The sequence below is a fragment of the Corvus kubaryi genome, unplaced genomic scaffold, assembly GCF_017639235.1.
Source record: "Corvus kubaryi isolate FWS band 111438036 unplaced genomic scaffold, C.kubaryi_AGA036_p1.0 121, whole genome shotgun sequence".
Taxonomy (NCBI): Eukaryota; Metazoa; Chordata; class Aves; order Passeriformes; family Corvidae; genus Corvus; species Corvus kubaryi.
Genome location: NW_024580656.1, coordinates 1,098,159 through 1,121,472, shown reverse-complemented (window position 1 = coordinate 1,121,472; position 23,314 = coordinate 1,098,159). Strand labels below are relative to the sequence as shown.

At 49.3% G+C, this 23,314-nt stretch overlaps 1 protein-coding gene across 1 annotated transcript in view; it reads right to left on the bottom strand.

Annotated features, from left to right (window-relative positions):
• Window positions 1-23,314, bottom strand: part of INSR (insulin receptor) — a 55,033-nt gene that overhangs the window by 5,869 nt on the left and 25,850 nt on the right. The window contains exons 3-20 of the mRNA XM_042042941.1: window positions 17,889-18,204; window positions 16,104-16,249; window positions 15,673-15,817; window positions 15,218-15,432; window positions 12,775-12,901; window positions 11,900-12,150; window positions 11,376-11,543; window positions 10,545-10,746; window positions 5,644-5,912; window positions 5,306-5,448; window positions 4,115-4,274; window positions 3,709-3,808; window positions 3,391-3,458; window positions 2,966-3,195; window positions 2,573-2,683; window positions 2,121-2,280; window positions 1,162-1,291; window positions 795-929 (exon numbers count right to left, since the gene is read on the bottom strand). Of these exons, the coding sequence (XP_041898875.1) occupies window positions 795-929; window positions 1,162-1,291; window positions 2,121-2,280; window positions 2,573-2,683; window positions 2,966-3,195; window positions 3,391-3,458; window positions 3,709-3,808; window positions 4,115-4,274; window positions 5,306-5,448; window positions 5,644-5,912; window positions 10,545-10,746; window positions 11,376-11,543; window positions 11,900-12,150; window positions 12,775-12,901; window positions 15,218-15,432; window positions 15,673-15,817; window positions 16,104-16,249; window positions 17,889-18,204 (3,076 nt within the window). The remainder of the gene's footprint in view (window positions 1-794; window positions 930-1,161; window positions 1,292-2,120; window positions 2,281-2,572; window positions 2,684-2,965; window positions 3,196-3,390; window positions 3,459-3,708; window positions 3,809-4,114; window positions 4,275-5,305; window positions 5,449-5,643; window positions 5,913-10,544; window positions 10,747-11,375; window positions 11,544-11,899; window positions 12,151-12,774; window positions 12,902-15,217; window positions 15,433-15,672; window positions 15,818-16,103; window positions 16,250-17,888; window positions 18,205-23,314) is intronic.

Genomic DNA, 23,314 nt, shown 5'->3' with positions numbered 1-23,314 from the left:
TGTGTGTGTGCACGTGCACTTACAGCCAGGTCATCATGTTTTAATTAATTCCCTTTTAATTTTAACTCAGCCTGAAAGATAACAAAGCTCCCAAAACTTCAAGGAAAATGGGAGGCTGGGCAGAGGACAGAGGTCCTGTAAACATCCCACCCAAAAGAAAGGGTGCAGCAAGAGGTCACATGTTATCAGACACCATGGAGAAAGAACTTACAAATACAAATAAGAGTTTCAAACTGGAGTTTGTAACTGGCCATCAGACAAATGTCCAGCACAGCAGGCTTTTTTCATAGGGATACTCACAAAACATGTTTCTTTTATGACTCTGGAAGTGCTGTTTTGGCCAGAAGCAGCTGGGGGAAGAGGCTACCAGAACCAGAGAGTTACCATCTGTGCTCCCTTTTGCAGCCAGAGCTGCTTTCCCTCACAGCTCCTCCAGGGTGACTCCTCACACAGAATCCCAGGATCACTGAGGTTGTAAAAGACCTCCCAATATCATTGAGTCCAACCTTTGACCAATCCCCACCTTGTCGCCCAGCCCAGAGCACTGAGTGCCACGTCCAGTCATCCCTTGGACACCTCCAGGGATGGGAACTCCAAACCTCCCTGGGCAGCCCCTTCCCTGGATCACTAAGGATGCTTTGGTGGAATTTCTGTGGAAGGTGCCTCACTGAAGTCTGTTTTGCTCCTCCCCAGCCGAGGAGGGGTTAAGAGGTGCCACAGGCCAGGCCATCTTTGTTGGCCACACTTCAGGCAAAGAGTGCAGCTCGGCTGGTTGTCCCTGCTTCCCCACTTACAGCCTCTCCGGGCAGTTGTCCGGCTGATCCAGGTATCCTCCATCCATGACAAACTTTAGCACCTGTTCGTTGGAGAGTCCCTGGTACGGCTGCTCTGCCAAGCTGCTTATTTCCCAAAGGACAACACCAAATGACCTAAGGGAGAGAGAAGACTCCTGGTGAGAACAAAACATCCTGGGGCCCTCCCAGTGACAGAGTTATTTTGGAAAACACACACTTCAAAAGAACACCACTATATTTTTATGGAAGTGTTTCAAAACAACGGCTTTGTTTTGTCTGCGCTCTGAACAAGTCAGTTTAAACTGTGTGTGCTAAAACAAGGAGCTCCTGAGCTGGGATCCATCTGGGATTGCAGAGAACAACTTACCACACGTCAGAGTATGTGGTGAACACCCCATCCTTCAGCGACTCTGGGGCCATCCAGCGCACGGGCAGCAGCCCTTTGCCTCCCTTGCGGTAATAATCCGTCTCGTAGATGTCCCTGGTCATCCCAAAGTCTGCAAGAAGCAATTGGGATGTGTTAAATGCCTCTCCCTCCACCCTGCTTTTCCTGTGCAACATCTCTAGATGGATGTTGCCTTTCCCTCACTGCCAAAGCCCAGCCTGCACTCATCTGTCACCTCGTGATTAACGTTCAAAACATTTCCCTTTTCCTGCGTTTTTTCTACAGAGCCACAACAGAGATTCCAGAGTTAAATCTTTTGGTGGCAGCTTCTATTCTAAACATTATTTTATTCATCCTCTGTAAGTAAAACAGAGCTCCCTTTGCCTGAAATCCCACTACCCTGGCTTTAACTCCAGAGAGCTCTAAAAAAATCACCATACTGTGGGGTTTCAGGTTATTTTTAAATGTTGTATTTACTTATTTCTAAAAGAGTTTGGGTTAAAAACTGGGTTAAATTACTTTTAAAAGCCACCTGACCCAATGACAGGATTATCAGCACTGGGTTTGTTGTACCCAACACCTTCTTTGTTGTAATTCTCATGGAAGCAAAGACCAGTGAGACAAACCCAGGTAGCTTAGGCTGGAAGAGCAACAAAGTTTTAGGACAGAGGTTTGGAAGTAGAGAAGGTGAGAAAAGCTGCTCTGGGGTTCTATAGGAGATGTTGCTCATACTGACATCCCCACAATTCTGTCACAGGGAAGAAACAGAGGGAAGTGCTGCAATTTCCCCAAGGCAGACAGTGAGAATCACCTGTGTTTGACACGTTGGCTTCATCAGTTTGCCTTTACAACGAACACGATGCACAGAACCATCTCTGCTCACAGAATGGCCTGGGTTGGAAGGGCCCTTAGGGATCATTTTCTGATCCAGCAGTACCTACCCCCGATTTTCACAGTGAAGTCCTCTGCCACCATGCAGTTCCGAGCCGCCAGGTCCCTGTGCACGAACTTCTTGGCGTTCAGGTAGGCCATGCCGTCGGCGATCTCCGCGGCCATCTGGATCATCTCCCTCAGCGTCGGGGGCGGCCGGCCGGGGTTATTCTGCAATGAAAAACCACAGGGTCACTGAATGGTTTGGGTTAGAAGTGACCTTAAAGATCATCCACTTCTAACCCCCTGCCATGGGCAGGGACACCTTCCAACCTGGCCTTGGACACTTCCAGCTTCTCTGGGCAACCTGTGCCAGGCCCTCCTCACACTCATAGCCAAGAATTTCTTTCCAATAGCAAATCAAATTTACCCTCTTTCAGCTTAAAGCCATTAAATAAAGAAGTATTAAACCCCAAATCAAGTCACTCTGTTCCACAACAGACTCCCTCTCTCCTGTCTTTACCTCAGCCTCAGGTCTCAAAGAGCGGAGGTAACTTTTCAGATCCCCATGTGCCATCAGCTCCATGACCACCAGAGTAGGTTGTCCCTTGGAGACCACTCCGAGGAGGCGAACCTGGAAAATTGAGTGAGAAATTCCCTCCAGGCTGTGTCCAAACAGACTGGGCAAAGCCAACACCCCCTGAAACAGCTGAGAACAGCTCCACAGGGCCTTGTCAGGCTGAGAGGTTTAGAAACAGCAGGAGTGAAACGACTTGGGCAGAACGGGTTCTGTGGAATCCAGCAGGGAAAGATCCCAGCTCTGATGGATCCCAGCCTCTGCTGCTTTGGCGAGCTAAGGGTCGGGCTCTGAAGGCACTGAAGAGCTGAGCTGTGTGCTGAGGCACCCAGCACTTACCACATGATGGCAGCTGAAGCCTTTCATCACAGAGGCCTCGTTGAGGAACTCGATGCGCTCGCGCAGGCTGGCGGACTCGTTCACCGTCTTCACGGCCACGCGCGTCTCGGGCTCTCCCTTCACGATGTCCTTGGCAATGCCCTCGTACACCATCCCGAAGGAGCCCTGGCCCAGCTCTCTCAGGAGGGTGATCTTGTCCCGTGGCACCTCCCATTCGTCAGGGACATAAACTGTTGGGCAGAGGGGAACAGCTCTGAGCTGAGCAAGCGTCTTTTGAAAGATGCTCCTGCAGCAGCCTCGGTCAGTGCTGCCACAGGGCACCCTGGGGATAGATTCTACAAAAAAACTCCACAAAGACAATTCCAACCCCATCCAGCTGCACTGACTGAGTGATTACACAAGAAATAAGCCCTGGTTGCTCTCACCATCACTGGCACTGATGTACTCAGGGTTGGAGGATGCATACAGGGGTCCTGTTGGTCCTTCGGTTTGTCTGGAAGAGACACAAATTCCTCAGCACTTTGCAGCTTTTGACACCGATGAGGGTTTGATTAATCCCCGAAGCATGCAGCAAATAAACTGTCCCCATAAGGCACAAACTGTTTCCAGAAACTTAAATTAATGCTGCAATCACTATGGAAATCAGAAACTAAACAAAAACTGACTCCCAACAAAGCAACAAAACTTTTGTATGGATATAAGTTTTGGTGTTTCTGGTGAAAACAAGATAAAATTGCACTCACCTCTTTTTCACAAGCACATAAGCAGCTCCAATAATGCCAGCAATTATTATAGCAAAAATAATTGGAACAATGATAACAGCAATATTTGGCTGAGCATTCACTAGGAGAGAAAGAGAGAGTTGGAGGTATTATACAGGAACAAAATACAATTTTTTTCCCTCAATAAATTGGAACAAACACAAAACTAGAGGCTATTTCAGATACAAAATGTGGGGCTGGTCAGAATGAGGACTAATAAAGAAAAGCCATGTGTTTCCAAGTAATCTCAGGTTCTTGACAACAGATGTATTTGGTAAATATTTAATGACTCCCTGTGATTCTCTGTGCACTGCTTGCTACACCCCATCCTCCAGAAATAACCCACGCTTCTTTCAGGGATTAAATGTCGAAAATAAAATGAACTCACAATAATCAGCCACGTAAAAATAGGTGGGTTCTGTCCAGGAGCCATTTCCAGCCAGGGAGGTGGCCCGGATCCGCACGCTGTAGTTCCCAGGCTGGAGTCCCCGGAGCTTGCAGCCGCTCTCGCTGGCAAAGTGCTTGCGGGACACGCAGAAATGGGCTTCCTGTGGGGACAGGGGCTGTGGCAGGGTCATCCTGCAGCACCCAAAGCTCCCTGAGAGTTCCTTGAGGCTCCTGCAGCACCCAGAGCTCCCTGAGAGTTCCTCCCTTGGACTCCTACAGCACCCAGAGCTCCCTGACGGCTCCCTGGGGCTCCTGCAGCACCTCCCCAGCTGGCAAACACACACCCAAAGGCCCTCAGTCTGCTCCAGGTTAGTGGTTTGTGCTGGGTTTGTGTTTTGCAGGGCACTAGATCAGGTTACAGAGAGCAAGTGACATGTGCTGCCCTGGTCCTCAGCCCTGACACTGGCCCTGCACTGGTGAGTGCCCCTGTTTCCATGGCACTGACACCAGCCCTGCCCCTGTCACACTGACACCAGCTCTGTACCCGTGGCAGTGACACCAGCCCTGCCCCTGTCACACTGACACCAGCTCTGTCCCCAAGAGCTCATGGGCTGCTCAACGCCATCCTAATTCCTCTGAGCAACTTAAATTTCACAGAACGACAGAAACGTCAAGGTTGGGAGAGACCTTCAAGGTCATCAAGTCCCACCATCAACCCAGCACCACCATAATCAGCCCTAAAACATGTCCCCAAGTGCCACATTCAGACACCTCTTGAACACTTCCAGAGATGGTGACTCCACCACCTCACTGGGCAACTTATTTCAATGCCTGAGCTCTCCTTCAGGGAACTTTTTTCTGGTATCTAATCTGGACCTCCCTGGTGCAACTTAAGGCTTTTCATCTGAGACACAGCAATGTGGGGTTTCTGTCCTTCTGTGAAATAACATTTCTAAAAAATCTCCATGCAGAAAGTTGGCAAATCAGCTAAACTTGCTGGGCAAACAGGCGCCACAGAGACAGATTATTTCCTGATGTCACCCCAGGCTTCCAGAGGACATAAATTCACCAGTGAAATTTTGTATCCCATCAGTTCCCTCACCAGGAAACCCGACTAGGGAAATCCTAAAGAGCCCTGGGCTCCCAGGGGGAGCCACTTCTCCAAAGGTGCAGTGAAAGCAGAACCTCTCACCTCTGTCTCCCCGAGCCTCCCGTAGTTCACCTCGTAGAGCACGATGAGGCCGTTGGGCTCCTTTGGCTCCTGCCACTTCAAATGCACTGTGTTCTTTTCCACCAGCTCATGGGAAACTGGGCCAACGATGTCATCAGCCTTAGCTAGAACCAAGTTCAAGATTAGGCTTAGTTTCATGTCTTTGGGCAAAATTCACACCTGCCAATATGTCATCCATCCTCCTTTCCCACCAGGACATATGGATAGCCCCAGTCTTACATATTGCAGCTGGCTCCCATAGGAAAAGCAGCATTTGGGAGGAGCCACCAAGCCACAGCAGAGCTCAGGGAGAGAATCACCTTCTGGCATGGTCCTGGCACTGACATAAGCTGCCACGCTGCAGCGGGACTCCTGAGCATCGTGGTTGCAGGCGTGGAGCTCGATGCGGTACCCGGTGAAGTGCCGCAGCCCCGAGATCACCAGCGACTCCTTCGACAGCACTTTCTCAAAAGGTTTCTGCTCCTCTGCACCCTCAGCTGCTGCTGAGTTGTTGGGGGAGGATGGGATGGTGGGTAACACCACAGTGGAGTTTGCCACAGAGCTGAGGTCTCTTCGTTTTCTTGATGGCCTGTTAAACAACACGGGTCACCACGTTATTTTTTATAGTCAATGTCAACACATCCAGCTGAAAAGGAAGAGTTAAAATGGGAGAGCTCAGAGTGTCACTGGAAACTCAAACTGAAGCCTGGCATTTGCAATGCAATGAAGAAATTCAGGATTTTTTTTTTAACCAAGCAATGCGTCTTTATAAAATTCTGTATCCCCCAGACTTCTCTCCACACAACTGCATACAGGGAGATAAAATAAAAATAAACCAATCCAAGCCTCAAGTATTTGCTTGAGAATTCAAGTTCCCCTGGATCTCTCAGCTGAGTCTAACTTTACCAGGTTGCCTCACGGATGCCTCGGGCAGGGTTGCAATGCTTTGGAGTTCAGCTCCCACACGCTGCAGCTCCGAGCAAACGAGGTCACGCCACGGCCCCGACTCGGTGACCTCAGATGTGCCACATATCCCAAGTGTCGCTAACTTGCATTTATAAAGCATAAAGCCACTCTCCCAGCTCTCTGGAATACATTTGCCACTCTCACCCCTAAGGCTGAACCTCGATGGATACACAAAGCGTTTTAACCTTTTCCCAAGAGATCAAATCTATTAAGTCCTTTTCAAGGCATGCATTTAAAACTCATGATTCTGGTTACATATTCATTGGGTGGTTTTGTTAACCAAACGTTGCTCCTCAAGTTACTGCATTTCAGTCTGAAAATCCAATTTTTTCACTTGTAAAACCAGCACCTGCAGTGTGACCCTGTCACGTTCCCTGTCTGCACCTGAGTGCCACCAGCCAGCTTTAATGTCAGGTTTTGTCAGCAAATAAACAGAATAAATTCAACAGAATTAAGAACCATTCGAAAATTTCATTTTCTTGGCCAAAAAAAAAAAAGAAGGATCAGTACCAAACCAAAAGTGCTCAATCTAACACTCTTATGTCCTGCCACACATTTGCCACGGGGAATTCCAGGTCGGGAACTAACCAAGGTGGTGAATCAGTAACTGTTTTCAGTTACACAAAAGGAATTAATGCCAGTTGAAATCCAGACCATGTATTTTAAGGGAGTGATGATCTTTTTGTGTGTGTGTGCATGTGTGTGCAGCTATTAAAGGGTACAAAGAGTGACCTGAACTGAACCCACACTTGAGGCATCTCCAGGCTCTAAAAATGTAACAAGCTGTTGAAGCAAATCTTTGCTGCTGAACTGAACTTTCCACTGCCACCTCTGACCACCAGGCCATGACCAGCCCCAGCCCCAACAGGGACTGCTCTGACAGATCTCTGCCACCTTCCCTGCTTCCCTCTGCCTTCCCTGGTGCTGTTTCTCCTCCTACAGCAAAAGCCACCAGCCAAAAGGCAGAGTTTGAGATGTCCTCAAACTTAACACTGGGCTGCACACAACACAACACAGACATTGACAGAGTCACCATCACAGAATGGTTTGGGTTGGAGGGACCTCAAAGCCCATCCAGTGCCACCCCCTGCCATGGGCAGGGACACCTCCCACTGTCTCAGGCTGCTCCAAGCCCCAATGTCCAGCCTGGCCTTGGGCACTGCCAGGGATCCAGGGGCAGCCCCAGCTGCTCTGGGCACCCTGGGCCAGGGCCTGCCCACCCTCCCAGGGAACAATTCCTTCCTACAGAATATTCATCCACCTGATGACAAAACAAGATGTCAAACAGCAGGTTCAGCAAGCACATTCCAGTTTTAAGTTTTCTCTTTCTTAATTACTAATTAACTCCTTTTGGAGCTGCTGTCTCCTCAGCCTGTGTGGTGTTGCGAGCAGTGTCCCCTCAGGATGGGGCAGAGGTCAGGGACCCAGCTCTGGGTCATGCCACCTCCCTCCTTGGGAAGGATTCCTTATGGTCAAACAGAACCTGGTTTGCATAAAAGCAAAGCTACACCCTCTGTTTATCAAGTGTGAATTCAGCCGATCCTCGTGTTCAAGGGAATTTTGTTTTTCACAAGTAAACAGTAATTTGACCACTGATGCAACACAGAGTAAAATGCAAGAATTCCTTCCTTCTCAAATCACAGAAAGTTAAGAAAACCTTCTAAAGCTGTAAATCCCCAATTTTCCCGTATTTATTATCCTGGATTTGCAGCAATTTTCTTGCCAAATTCTCTGTATTTTCAAACATCTGATTCTTCTCAGAGTTGTTCCAGTGTAATTTGCATTGGGGCCATCTCAGCAGCTCCAGTGAGGTCCCCGTGAAACCCTCAGCTCCAGGTTCCTCCTGCTCTCACAGATGCCCAGGAGCTGTGAGGGGGCTGGAAGTGACACTTCAGCACACACAGTATGGCCTGTGCTGGGGGATTCCAAAAATGCCTTTGGTACCTTAAGCCAAGCTTTTCCACACACCTGAAACTACCCCAGGTCAGCTGGGCTGGCAAAAGCGTTTTAGATTTGTCTGTGCAATTAACTGAATTGGGAAATGCAGGGGAAAACAATAACTTATGAATGTGAGTCATTGCTCAGATCTTGCTCCCCAAGAATATTGGGAATGGCACAAATGTGTGTGACAGAGAGCAAGAGAGACACAGAGCTGGGACTGCTCCTGCCTTGCTGCAGTGGTGATGGAGGGAATACGTGGAATGACACCCTGAACAGCAGCCACTGACTTCCCCTCTGCCTCTCAGGACTTTTTTTGAAATCTTTCCCTGTTTTCCACAGAATCATGGAGGGGTGAGGCTGGAAAGCACCTCTGGGGATTGTCTCACCTGAGCCCCTGGCCCAAAGCAGGGGCAGCTGCAGCAGGTGGCTCAGGACCATGTTTGACCATTTCCAGGGATGGAGACCCCACACATCCCTGGGCAGCCTGGTCCAGGGTGTAACCACCCCTGAGCTCCAGTCTGTGCCAAACTCCTCCAAAATGAGAGCAAGTAACACAGGAAAGAAGAAACAAAGCATCAGCTTCTGATGGTCACTTTGTTCAGCTCCAAAGGCGACCTGGTGTGAAGACCCTGCCAACTCTGCCTGTGCAGAGGAACATTCCTGAACTTCTAGTTTGGCTTTTTTGTCAGTGCCAGAGCAAACTGACCCCCAGGAGTTGTGACAGTGGCTCCTGGAGTGGGTAATCAATATGACCAGGGGGAAGGAACTGTGATTTCCAGAGGGGTGAGATCAGCCCTGGCCTAAGGCTGGATCCTGCCCAGGGATCAGATGGCTGGGAACAGGGCAGGAGGGGAGAAATGGCACATGGAAAACAAGGAGACATCAGGGAGAAACTGCTGTGACTCTGCTGCCCTGGCATCTCGTGCTCCCTGCTGGCCTCATCCCTGGGATTCCTCCCGTGACTGGCAAGTTCCTTCTCTCCAGGAGAGGCCACACAGCACCTCAGGAGAGGTCACTGAACCCTCAGAAGCCACAAAAAAAGCACCTGAAGTAAACCACACTCCCAGCTCTCTGCCAGGCTCTGTGAGCCCGTGATAGCACAGTATTCACAGGAAAAAAAATCTGATTTATGTGGCGACAGCCTGGAGCCTGCCAGGGAAGACGAGCAGGGCACGTGGCACCAGGGAGGTCTCTTTACCACTGGCTTGTTTTAAAGGATTAGTTGGCCATGGGATGTGGGGATTTCTTCCTCAGGATGCTGACAAGGTGGCCCATCCTGGTGATTGGTTTCTTCCTAAAATACATACCCCAGAAGGTGGCCTGAGAAGCATCCTGGGCTGGCTGCACAATAAAATTGAGGGGGGAAAAAAGGAAAAATGAAAGAGATCAGACTGTCAGAATTGTCTGCCTACATCAGGAGAAGTTTGGCTTTTGCACATGGCTTGGTTCTCTGCTTTGGAATATGTCATGTCCTGGCACACTGGAACTCATCCTGATGGGCACCAACAGCCAGGGAACAGCAGAACGAGGGGTTCTGCCCAAGCTTCCAGGTGAGGACTGCAGGTACCAGGGCAGGGAACACCAGGGATGCTTTCAACAGGGAAAATGCTCAGTGCAGTGGCCCAGCTTTTGTCAAGCAGCTGAAAATTCAGGTTTGTTGGCTGAGGGCAGCAAGCAGAGAATAAATTTAGAGCACAAAATGCATGACAGGGAAGAGGGTAAATCACCACAGATTCTACCCTGCTCCCCAGCACTTCCTCCCCGAGCTGCAGATGAAGTGTGAAGACATTCAACACCACTTAATGTGACACTGTGTGTGCCACTCCAAACAGGACACTCACCACCCACAGCACTCACATTCCTCATGGTATTGGAGGTATTTCCCAGACTAAGTGAAGGAAGGCCACAAATACCGTGCTGAAGGACGAGGCTGTGGCCTGGTAAACTGCCCTTTTCCTTTCTTTTCAACTCAATGAAAAGCTTCACCACAAAATTTCAAGACAAGAAAAAAAAAATCGCTATTTTTGGCATCATCTGATGCCAGACGAGCTGCAGGCTGTTTGTTAAGGATTCTCACTTTATTCTTGAGCTGAAGAGAATTCAGGGACAGGAAATGAAAGCGGGATCTTCCCAATCTGCAGGAACATCTGTGGTAGGTGCTCAGCTCTCCCCATTCCAACACCCATATCCAGCTGGACTAGACAGGCTCCTGGAAGCCTGGCAATGTGGCTGTGTCCAACCTGGTATTTTTATTTAATCCTCAATTACATTTTCCTCCTCCTGACCCCTGGACAGTCCTGTTGGATGTTCTCACCTGGGCACAAAAACCTCGTTGTGGAGATAATTCTCGAAGGTCTTGCGGAAAGCAGACTCCTCCAGCTCCTTCTGGATCTGGGAGTCTGTTTTAGGACAGGAACAACATTCCCCACTGACATCCTCAGCTTCACTCTGGTTATACTTCTGGGGGTCTTCAGATTCAAAAGGAGGAGACCACGTCCTTGAGGGCAGCTTTAATCCTGGGGACAAAACCGTTTCAGTGTCACTCATGCCTGACTTGGCGGAAGATGTTTGATCCTACAAAGATTCCAAACCAGTGTACACAGGACTCACGGCATATTTGGGGATCCCGTACTTCACATCCAGGGCTGAGCAGTTCCCTCTTTTCTGACAAGCCTTTGATTCAAAAATGCTATTTTTGAAATGGAGCTTGGATGCTGCTTTACCCCAGTCCTGGTGACAGAGCAGCAGGTGAGATTTTGGAAATCCTCAGTGAAATTCTGTGTTCTCAAGGAATTCCAAACCAGACACCAGCTGCCTTCAAAAATTAACGTGGCCCTGAGCACTGAAATTTTTAACCTTACCATCTCCATTGTTGCTATTAAACTTATAAGTCAGTTTAAAAGGAACAAGGGCAGAAGGGAGATCCCCAAAGGAAAAAACGTCTGATTATTTTGCAAAAAATGGCTTTAGACCTTTTGCACATACCTTGGCACCTAATGTAACAGGAACAGGGAGGGACAGAGCTGTTCCTAGAACAGTCCTGAATCCAGCAGAATTGGGCCCCCAGAGCACCTCCAAGGCAGAAACTCCAGGAAGTCCTGGGAGAGACTGAAGGAAAGGCCTGGAGGGAGAAGCACCCACTCACCTTTCAGGCAGTAATCGAGTTCATAGAGCTCACTGTCCTCTGCCTGCTGCTGCCAGTACACCAGGTAGTGTGTGATGTTCCCGTTGGGCTCCGAGGGCGGCTTCCACTTCAGGATGATTTGGGATGAAGAGTTGGAAACGGATATCGGATCTAACGGGACCGACGGAACTGCGTGGGAAGAGGCAGAGGTCACTGCGCTGCCCTGCCAGAGCCTGGCAAAGCAGGGACCAGCACAGGCAAATTTCCATTCCTATGGGAATCAAGCATTCCCTGGCACCCAGCAGGCTCTTCCAGGCTGGGCTGGATCATCCTGGAGATCTCTTCCAGCCTTAGTGATTCTTACATGAGGCCACAAAAACTGGATAGGTGTCCATTGGCACCATCTGGAACCACACCACTGGTTTAGGAATTCCTTCCTACCAAAGGAGGGCAGTGGAAAGCTTCCTGGATATGGGACTACCACAACCCCCACGCAGGCAGAATTATTTAGGCCTGTTTTTGCCCCAGGAACGTGCTGCACTGACCCGTGGCGTTGGTCTGCACGTAGATGATCTCGCTCTTGGCGCCGTACGTCCGCCGCTCGTCAGAGAAGGTGACCAGGGTTTTCACAAACACAGCATATTGTGTCCAGGGCTTCAGGCCCCTCAGGAGCCACCCTGGCTGGGCCTGGGCTTTGGGCTCGTTTGAGCGTGGTGGGGGGTCAACATCCACAACTGTCCAGCTGTTGGAGCCACAGGCGTCCTGGCCATCGAACTCCGTCACGTTTTGGTAGGGACTTTGTGAAAGAGATGGCTCCAATTAACAGAATCCTCATTCAGGCTCTTAAAAACATTTCTAAAGACACCACTGAAAGTTATCACCCTTTAACCTTCAGAGAAAGTAAAATTATCTCATTGTATTTACTCTGAAAGGGAGCCATTGTGGGACCTTTGCTGCCTGGGCCTCTGACAGCATCACAGAACAGGTCCTGCAGGTGCCACACATGACCCCAACAACTAAATCCAGATTGATTATTGGCAGCTTTATGAAAATCAGCTTGGTTACCTCAATTCTAAAAGAATCTTTCCCACCTCAAAGGGGATAAAGCATCCCATGGGATAGTGGGGAGATGAGGAACTCCATGGTTCGAGCACATGTGTCTAGAACAGCAGGAATAACTAAAGTTTGGATTGTTCTTAAATGAGGAATTGTGCCTGTGCACAAGTCAGGAATCTTAACGAACACTTTTAAAGAAGGGTATCGCTGGGAACTTTAGTGTAGGAGCCACAAAATCAGAGACTAAACAGCTTTGCCTACAGCAAAAACATCCAGCAGGTTTAACATCCACCTTTCAGTGCCAGCAGCTGCTCGTGGCAGCCCAACAAGGCCGTTTGTCTGTGACCTGAGGGGGATCACTTACGCCTCTTTGTAGAACAGCATAAACCCCAGGAGGTCACGGAAATCAGGGGGCCAGTAGGGCTCCCACTTCAGAAGGATCTTGTCATGAGAAGTTCTAATGGAAGAAAATTTCAGCAGTTCGTTTTCACCTGTAACAAGTGATAAGTGACAACAGTTTCATTAATGCTAAAAAACGAAAGTTTTTGGGTTTAATTATCTTAGAAGTTTAAGATAAATGTGAGAATGTTGGCACTGAGAAGAGTTGCCCAGTAAAACCTTATCTTACTTCGAAGCCATTCCTACCCCAAATCAGGGGTTGGAATCGATGCCCTCCTAAGGTTAAATTTTTCTATGACTTCATGAAAATGACTCAGTAGAAGAGCTGAACTAAATTCTAAAAAGTGGGAAATCTAAAGGCGACGTATTTCACAGTTTATGATGATCTGCACAGCTGAACCCAGCACTATGGTTTGCAGAGAAGACAACAGGCCACAAAAACGAAGGAGAAGAATTCCCAGCCTTGCCAGGAGTAGTGTGGTCCCTCTGCAAGGGGGAGGGTGTTTGCAGGAGGATGGAGCTCAAGGGACATGGTACAATATGTTTTGTGCCCCCAGCCCAAGTGCCTCTGACTGAATTTGCTATTCCTGCAGTAGCTGCAACGGGAGGAAGAACATTCATTTCACTGGCACCACATCCAGAACAAACAAGGGCTTTTTTTTTTCTTCCCTTTCTATTTTTTTTTTTTTTTTTTAGTAAACAGGATGCTGCCAATGTGAAAGCTGGGCTTGAAATGTAAAAGCAAACAAAAAGCCAAACACCCTGGCAAGCTGCGGTTTGAGGTGGGGGTGGCACAGACACCAGCTCAGCAGGGTGGGGGTACAGCTGGCAAAGAGAAATGCAACTGTCTCCTCCAGCTGCTTTCACACCAAACACCAACGCAGGAGCTGCTCACAGCCACAGGCAGAGATGGATCTGCCCAAATCCAGGTTCACCCCCAATGTGGGAAGAGCTTTTCAGTGTCTCATGGGAGGAGATGAACTTTATAGACACCTGATTCCTTGTGCTCCTTCCCTCTGCCCAGGCTGGAGCTGTGGTGCCCCAGAGGCTCCGTGTGTGTTTTTCACTGGTCCCGCCAGTTTTTAGGTCACAGCCATAGCATTCCCTTCTCCCACTGTGCTGGCCTGACTGCATCTGTTGATATGTGGGAAACCAGACCAGGAAACCGAGTCAACTGAAAGATCTTCACTTTTTAGGTCTGTTCACAAACAGCTACATCAGGGCAACGAGGGCAGGACAGGAGGGTCACAGAATCATGAAATGTTTTGGGTGGGAAGGTACCTTGGGCTCTTCTGGCAGTGCTGTCCCCAAAAGCAGAGGGACAGTGAAGCCACAGGATGACCCAAGCTGCCCTGCAGGCTGTGAGCCAGCATCTGAAATCCCAGTTCAGTTAATGCTGGGCTTTTTGGTGGCAATTCCTGCCTAAGCATCTCCCAGGATCACAGCACAACTGCTGGAATACTGCATGGATGGGTCACTGCCTCTGTCCCCATGTCATCTGTCCTTCACAGAATGGTTGCAAGGGGCCCACGTCCACCTGCACGTGCTCCTGTTCCTGTCTGGTGAATCTCTGTGGGGCTGAGCAGTGAATCAGAGCAGAGAGATGTCACCAGCTCAGAACAAAGCTGGCTATTTCCTACCCCTGATCACTTCCACAATCTGGCTCACCACACAGCCCTGGTACAAACAGGGGAAGGGGATTGTGTGGCACAGAAAGAGAACAAACAGCGGGGCTGAGGGTGCAGAAGGACTGCATTTATTGCAGTACTGCTGCCAAAATAAGTGTCTGCAAAACTCCATCTTCAGCAGCACGACTTCAGTGCCAGCGTAAAGCCAACCCCACACTGTTTGCTGACACAGGCACTGTCTGATCGTTGTTCCTGAAGAAAGCTGGTAGGTGAAAAACCTCAGAGAGGCATTGCAAAAATTGTTGGAAAATTTTCTCTGACTGTTGTCATGGCAATTGCCTCACGTGGCCACAGGGATGGGTGGAAATCCCGTTTCTCCCGTGTTTATTCCGTGTGCGCACCGTCGCCTCATTACATGGGAAAAGCAGATTATGACTATTAATCAGGTACTCAGCAGTAACACAAAGTCCCAGCCCGGGCCGAGGTTACATTGTGCTAAACTCTTCAAAAAGACACAATAAATACACTCCCAGCTCCAAAAACCCCCCAGGGTTCTGTGGGACCAAGGCTGCCAGAGGGAGATCCCGTGGGGACTTTTACTCGTGGCACAGTGACAGTGGCACTGAGTGCACAGGCAAGGGGCAAATCTGCTGCTTTACCAAAGGGACAAGGACAGGCCATGGAAAAACATCATGGGCTGGGCTGGGAGAAAGAGGGGTACGAGGAGAGCAAGGCAGAGGGACAGGAAAGGGAAGCAAGGCTGCATTCTGAGACTCTTACATGAGGCTTGATCCCCGTTGGTTTTCAGGGCTATGTCATTCCTCTCCTGACGCCCCTTAGTCCCGGAGATCTCTTCCATCTTGTGGATTTCTGACAAGCACAGCTTGGGATTGTAATGGAAGAAGAGTTTGCCTCGTGCAATAGTGAGGTTGTGTTTGCTCCAGTCCCAGAGCTGGCGAAGATTCTGGTTGTCCAAGGCATAAAAGGAGTAATTTCTGAAATCAGAGGAATGAAAACGTGGGTTGGGAGGGGATGAATGGAAAACTCTTCTTGCACTAACCCTCACACCAAAGAAAAATGAATGCAAATTGTCTGCCCTGGTAGGGCACAAGCCACAGGCAGAGGAACATTTAAAAATAACTTAGGAATTGTTTCCCAATACAAATCACCCTCATAGAACTGGCACTCCTTGTACTTCAAAGCATTCAAATAAAGCATCTTTTGAGAGAACTCACCCAGCTTCGAGTGTCTCTCCTCTAATCAGATGGAGTTTCCGAAAAAAAGAAAGAGAAACCAAGGCATAAGAGCGGCGAATTTTTAGGTAACCTGAGATTTCTTCTATCAAGCCAAGATTCGCTTCCAGCTCAGCTGCTATGTTATCTACGGAGAGGAGAACATTGGGAAGAGTTTTCTGGTATCACAGAGAAAAACACCCACATCGGAGCCCGAATGTATTAAACGACTGCTTTATGTTAATTCATAAGAACTCACAAAAATCCATTAACAAAGAACGCCAAATGAGCACGTCGAGCCTTTGTGCTTATTCTTCTGGGTCCCTCTGAGACTGAGGGTGGTCACAGCCAAGGGAAGAGCCCCAGCTCAGGGCAGTGCCCCATTCCCTGGCTGCCAGCCCGTGCTGCCCACTCCTCGCCCATGCCCCACTTACTTCCTCCCCGGATGTTTATGACCAAGCTGCCGTTCACGACCGTGCAGCCCCGCAGCTCCTGCGCCGACGTCACCGAGTCGATCGTCTTCTCCTTGCCAAAGTCACACACCTTGGGACAGGGCCCCGCGCAGGGCGTACAGTGCAGGCTGCAAAACAGGAGAGGAGGGGTGCAGGGGTGAGGCAGGATGGCCTCAGCACTTCCCAAAAGCAGAGCCATGAATCTCAAGTGACAATAAGCCATGGGATTCACTTGCTGTGAGCAGCACTTAGGAACTCCAAAGAGAGTCACAGAATCATGGAATGGTTTAGGTCGGAAGGGACCTTAAAGCTCATCCTATTCCAACCCCTTTCCACACCTTCCACTAGACCAGGTTGCTCCAAGCCCCATCCAACCTGGCCTTGAAAATAACTGCTGATAAATTTAACTTGTCTTAAATTGTCATTTCCACACTTCAAATGTGAATCACTCCATCTCTTCCTACATAACAAAATTAAGTGACCTGAACTATTTTGAAGATGAAACTGGCCACAATGCTGCCCAGTGCTCTCTATCCCAGGGGTTTCAAGATAACAAACACCAGCCCAGTCTTCATCCCAAGATCGTTAACCAAACTTGTAATTGATGAGTGGAGAGCTGGCCCTTCATCTGGGAATCCTCTGAGTCAGGACTGCACACAATGTTGCTTTAAAAAAGGCAAGAATGCGCTTTGTGCTCTGGGGAAATACTGCTTAGATAGTACGAGCTGATGGCTTGCCCTGGTCACACCACCACAAGAATGTGTTCCCAACTAGTTCAGAGAGAGAAATGCTCTAGGAAAAGCAGGGAGCAGAGCTGTGAGGTCCCACTGGCAGCAGCCTGGAACAGCACAGGAGAGGCCATGGGGTTGTTGCACAAGCAGCCCAGCTACTTTGGGGGCTGCTTGTTCATTCTGTCGAAAAGCAAAACAGGAAATGGCATAAAAAGTCTCATTGAGAGTGAATTCCCTGAAATTATTATGGCAGGAGCAAACACATGCGAGCACAAAGTGACCAATATTCGTAGGAAATCTGACTCACCACAATATAGAATGGTATTGTGGGACAAACAACCAAGTTTGCAGTGATAAACAGCTCAGCAACATAAATTATTTAATTCCTTATTCCTTTGTCAAAACCCCCTGGGAATAGACAGAACGGCTGTTCCCTGCTTCGATTCGTGCTACACTTGTTTGTTACATTGCGCATTTATGTCTGGCACAGCTTGAACCTGCTCAATGAAAGTAATTACAGGCATGAGGGACAGATATTCTGAGAACGAGCACTCAGAGGACGCTGCGCTCTCTTCATTAGCCATGACCTCTCCCTGTTGTGCCTTTCCAGCCCGGCTCCCTGGCCTGAGGCTGCTCCAGAGGGGAGGGAAGCAGGGCTGCTAAAGCCTCTCCACTGCCCACCTCCCTCCTCCCATGCCATTACAGAGAGACCCTTCCAGCTTGAGGATGCTCTTCCTTGTCCTCTCTCCATCTCCCTTTCCCACTTTTTCCAAACTTGAGAGGTAAGCAAGGGAAGCCAAGGGAAGAATAAACTACCAGCCCATGGCAGGGAGAGCTTTTAATGGCTTGAATTAGCAAGGTATTACTTTGTAAATCATATTAAAGTAGACCAGGTGATTGCCACAGATGCTCCAACACCAGAAACTTCTCCTGGCCATGACACAACACCCAAACCCCGTGTCCAAGGGGGAGGAAAGCCCAGCCCAGCCCAGCCCCCCCACCCCCCAGTTTTGTCCCCTGCAGAGCAAGTACTCACTTGCTGGAATTCATGATGTAGCCCGAGGGGCACTCGTGCACACACTCGTTGTTGTGGATGACGTGACACCCTGACTCCCGGGCGTTCTTGCACTTGTTGTGCAGCTCCTGGCAGAAGCTGAAGGTGACGCAGCGCCAGCCCTCGAAGCGGTAGTGCCCAGGGGGGCAGTTGTCCACGCACCTCCCATCCAGGTAGAAGTTGCGACAGGCCACGCACTTGTCGGGGTCGTTGGGCTCCGTGCAGTCCCCGAGGCACTCGCTGTGGCAGCACTGCCCGTCCGAGGTGCAGCCCTGCGACTTGCAGGCAGGGGGACAGACTGGCAAGGGAAAACACCAAAGGCAGGTGAGTGTCACAGGAGAGCCCGGCCGTGCGTGACCCTGAGAGCTTGTGACACCTGGTCCTGCTCGCCTTGGGAACTCCCTTTGCAAAGGGGCAACCATGGAGCGCAGGCATCTGCCTCATCTCCATTTGTCAGTGTGAATTCTGCCTCATCTCCACCTTTCAGTGTAAATTCCACATTTTAAGAACGTTTTTGAGGAGTGTTACCATTCACCCTCATAACTCATCAATGCCCATCTTCAAAAGAAGGAAACTGAGTTTTCCTGTTCCCTCGGTCTGGCACTAAGAGCCTTCAGGAGAGCCTTGGTGACTCCAATGTTATTTCTGAAGCTCAGGAGTGATGAGACTCCACAGCAAGAGCTTCCCAGCCTGGCACAGGCAGTTTCAGCCAGAAGATTCTTGCTTCTCAGTTTAAGAATCTGAAGTTTCCTACAGCAGAACTGCAACTAACACGTCCAACAGCACTTTTACACAACCCTTTGGCTCCATTAGGATTTGCTTCCCATCTGTCTATCACCCTGTCCCTGGCTTCCTGGAGGAAGCCCTGGCACCAACATGAGCTTCTCAGTGACTCTCCCAACAAGTCCACAAAGAAGGGCACCCACAAGTGTTATTGCTTGAGGTTTTTATGGTTTTCTTTTTAATTACTCATTACCTAGCGCCCCACAACACCTTTAACGAGCGGTTTGGGCTTTGAACTGGAAACCAAGCGGGCACAGCTCGGAGCAAACACCGTGAGTAACTCGGGGAAGAGTGGGAGGGCAGGATGAACAAACCCAGAGAAGCTCCAGGGGGAAGGTCAGTCCTGCCCCTCAGCACCTCCACACTCAGTCTGAGCTGTTCAAACGAGGCTGAACTGGTTAAATCCAACTCTGTAATCCAGAACACGCCACAGAACTTCCCATCAGGGAAGAGAACAGAGCTGAAATCAGCACTCCAAGAGCAAACACCCAATGCCAAGCAGGGCTTTAGAAGCAGGAGGAAGGGCTTTAGATGGGGGACAGGGACCTGGATTTATCCTCACAGCCTTTGGGATCCAGCTGTGAATTGCCAAGAGGCAGATCAAGACAACCCCTTGTCCTCACCAAACCAGTGTTGTGTCTGAGGGAGCACCTGAGCAGCTCCTTGGAGAAGGGAGACAGCAATAAATCCTGAACTAACACCATCTGCCTCAAAATTTCCCCAGCTTTCTGTCCAATACTCAGTGTCAAGGCAGGAGGGGCTTTATTTGGGAGGTCCTGGACACAGCGATGTCCAGAGGTGAAATGTTGTCTTTAATTTCTGGTTAAGGCATTTGAGCAGCCCAGCAGTGGAACGTGGTCTGGTTTTATCCAGCTAAAGGAGCAGCATGTGGGATCCACAGCACAACATGTTTGGATGATCCAATCCCCAGCTGTGTTAGGAAGAAAATCCTCCTCCGCCCCATGTTAAGGGATTGCAGAATTAAGTGTGTTAAAGCTGTTAATGCCATTCTTGGAATAAGCAGCAGTAGATGAGGTAGTAAAGATGAGCAACCTCTGGTCTGCTCCAGCCTGATAAAATCCCTTGAAGAAATATGAAATGGATAACGTTGAAATTCTACCACAAGGACAATTTAATCTCCAATATCTTACTGCTTCCGTGTTAGCCCTTCACTGCAGGTGTTTTCTCTGTGCACCACTCATCCATTGCAAAAAAATCCATTCAAATTAATTTCCTTTCAGGCTGAGCAACTTTTTGTCCTTTTCTAGCAACAGGTCTTATTTTGTGGACCTGTCACAAATAGTACCTGATTGAAATTCAACAGCCAAACAGCAGCAGATAACACCTTGCATTAGACTAAATACAAAATGAGAAGCTTGTTTTAAAAGCCAGGTTATACATGGATGTTTTAAATGGTTATACATTCCTTACCAGGCCATAGATGAGCACAGTCTAGCAACAGGTGTCCTGGCTGCCGTTTATTAGAAATATTTACAACAGAAAATTCCAGAATTCAGTCCAAAACACTATCAAACTTACTAATTCCAGCCTGGAATATCAAGGTTTATGAGCAGGGGGAAAGCTTGGCTGCTTCTCCCACACCTCCCCTGACACAGAGATGTCCTGCAAGGAATCCTGCACTGCTTGGTTCCTCCCTGCAGCAGGGTCAGCTTCCAGCTGGGAAGCAAATGCTGAGGCAAATGCAGGAATGGTTTGTGGGAACTGGAGGGCGAGTGCTGCCAGCACAATTCCCAGTGTTCCTCACCAGCATTTCCTCCACATGGGAGTTTTCCCGTGTCTCTTTCATGCTCAAGAACTACAAAGTTTCAAGTACCCAAAGGACAGCATTTGTTTTCCAAGGAGTCAGTGGAGCAGACAGGTAATTGGGAAAAGCCGGCCCTGATGCAAAGCACCCGGTGACACATGGCACCTACTTAACATTCTGTCACACAATATTTTTATTTAATTTGTTATGGAAACTAATCTTCAAAGCCCTGTGCTTATTTACACATTTTGAACTCAGCTGCAAGTATTCACAGGGCAGACACCGCCTAAAGTCTTCACTCTAAAGTTTTCAGAAGATACAATTAAACTATTTTTAAACCGTTCTTAACGTTTCTCTTTTTCCTGTTCCACGAGCTTTTGATGTCTCAAAGACAGCTCGAAGAAAGCAAGGCCCCAAGGCAACAGCTCTTTTTCCATTAAGCACTCAAGACCAGAAATTGTCAATCACCTTTTTGTCCAAATCCTCATTACCCAAGACCCTGAACAGATGTCATGACATTATCGAAGTCTGCATTTTAGAGAGCACCTCAAGTCGTGTAAAACCTCTCCAGAGTATCTTCACTACGTCTTCCTACAACTGGTACTCCAGGTTATGTGATTCAGACGGCCCAGAAATACAGGTTTTGTTTGGGTTTTTCACTGCCACGCTGTGCTTTCACTGCAGGTCAACACTGCATAGCTTTGTGCACCTCATTACCCTTCTCCACCGAGGTCTGCAGACCCCAGTAATTGCCACGGCCCACAGAGATTTGCCTTTTTGCATGAAAAGATTGTCTCCCCAGGGAATGGTCAGGGTCCCAAGGTTGCCAGAGCTCCAGGAGCGTTTGGACAAGGTTCTCAGGGGTGCACAGGGTGGGACTGTTGGGGTGTTTGTACTTGATGATTCTTGTGGGTTCCTCCCAACTCAGGGTGTTCTGTGACTCTCAGATGGCACTTTTGGGAGCTGTGGCACATTCTGCAACACATGGGGAGGAGGCTCAGGGAAGGTTCAGACATGACACCCACACCCCCCAGCCTCTGTTAAGGCTGTGTGAGACTTTTGGACAATGCAGGGCCCTGCTCTCAGCACAGGGAAAAAAGTGACTCTCTCCATTCCTCACGGAAAGTCCAAAGGGAGCTCCACAAACCCAAGTGAGAGACAAAGGAACAGCCATTCTGGGTAGGGGCAGAAGCCACCACACTGCTCCACAAAAGCTGCTGCAGGGCCATGGCTTCAGCACCAGCACCAGGACAAAGCTGCCCAGCACAGCCACGACACCTCCTCAGCAGATCTGTAGGAGCCGGGTGTTTAAAATCCCTGTCCCAAAGCTGACAAAGAGCCCAACGTTAACGAACCCGGGGAGAAGCGCAGCGACACAAGAGGCTCAAACCTGTTGTTCCAGGGGCGAATAAATATTTAACTCGCTGCTAGCGTGGCTCCCAAGACTGAGGAAACAATGCCTTTTCCAAACCTTTCTGATTAGAGATTCAAAGGGACATTTCTTCGTGCTGCTGAGGCCCAGCTGGGGGGGACAGGCGGCCACGGAGTCAGCGCAAAGGAATTCCTACCTCCGTGGATCGCTCCCATGTTTCACCACTTCCCCGTGCTCCAGGTGGAAACTAAACACACTGATACTGTAAACACATTCCCGAGCCAGCACAGGTAACCAGGAGATCCGTATTTAACAGGCAAGTCAATTAAGCATTAAGCTGTTAAAAACTTCGGTGTTAGGTCTTTTTTCTTGTTTACTGTTAATAAAACGGTGAATTGTCTGAGAAAGAAGGAGAAAAACACCACTCAGGATTAAGTTTTGCTGTTCCTTTGGGATTCTCTGCCACCGGGTGGGTTTAAATAGCAACATCCTGGGTGAGCTGAACTGGGTGCTCACACAGGTGGTGGTTTGGGTTGGGTAAGAGGAACACGGTTCATTAAGGACAAATTCTAAACCACACATACAAACATCAAAATGCTGCACATGTGCTGTCCAGGCACCACATGGGTTTGGGACTGATCTGTTGTGAATAAATCTGATCTTTTTACAGTGCAGTAACAAGGCCTGTGTGTGTGGACGGGGGTCAGTGGAGGCAGCCTGGGCCACCACGGGTGTCCAGTGTCCAACGGCCGAGCCGGTGACGAGCAGCAAGCTCCCCTCGCACCATCAGCTCCTCTCCCCTGGCTTACACAAACTCTATTTTGATTACAGACAAGGCAATTAGGAGGCTCCAGATCCAACGGAGTCCAGGACACAAAACAACTGCGGCAGGAGAACCGCCCTCAACCTCAGCCAATGCATTTGCTGCCTGCGCAGGGGAGGCATCCAACCCAACCGCCCGCTATCTGCACAAGGCAAACAGCCTTAACCCTGCCAGCTCCCCAGCCAGCCCTGGCCTCCCACCACCACGCAGAAACCTCATCAGCCTAATGCAATTTAATGCAATTGAAGGGCTGCCATGGGTTTTTCAGCATTTGAGTCGCGCGGGGTGTTTATAAGCGGGAGGGGAAGGCAGGAGGGAGCCGGCACGAAGCCGGCGTTGCCACGGCTGAAAATGGCTTGTTTTGGCCGTGACACGGCTGCCCTGGTGCCAGGGCTGGGCTGGTGTCATGTTAGATGACGGGCACACGCACAGAACCCAAAGCCAGAGCCCCACAGAAACAGGATCGCAGCGCTCTGCACGTCCCCGTGGCTTTTTTCCCCCTCTTACTGTAAATGGCTGCGAGATGTGACATATAAATTTATCCACACACAGAGTCCTACTTGAGTTACAGCTGCAGAGGGAACTGTAATTTCATTTCCTAACGGTACAGTCACGGCAGTGACCTCCGCAGCAATGGGTTCTTGTGGTTCTAAACAAAAACAAAA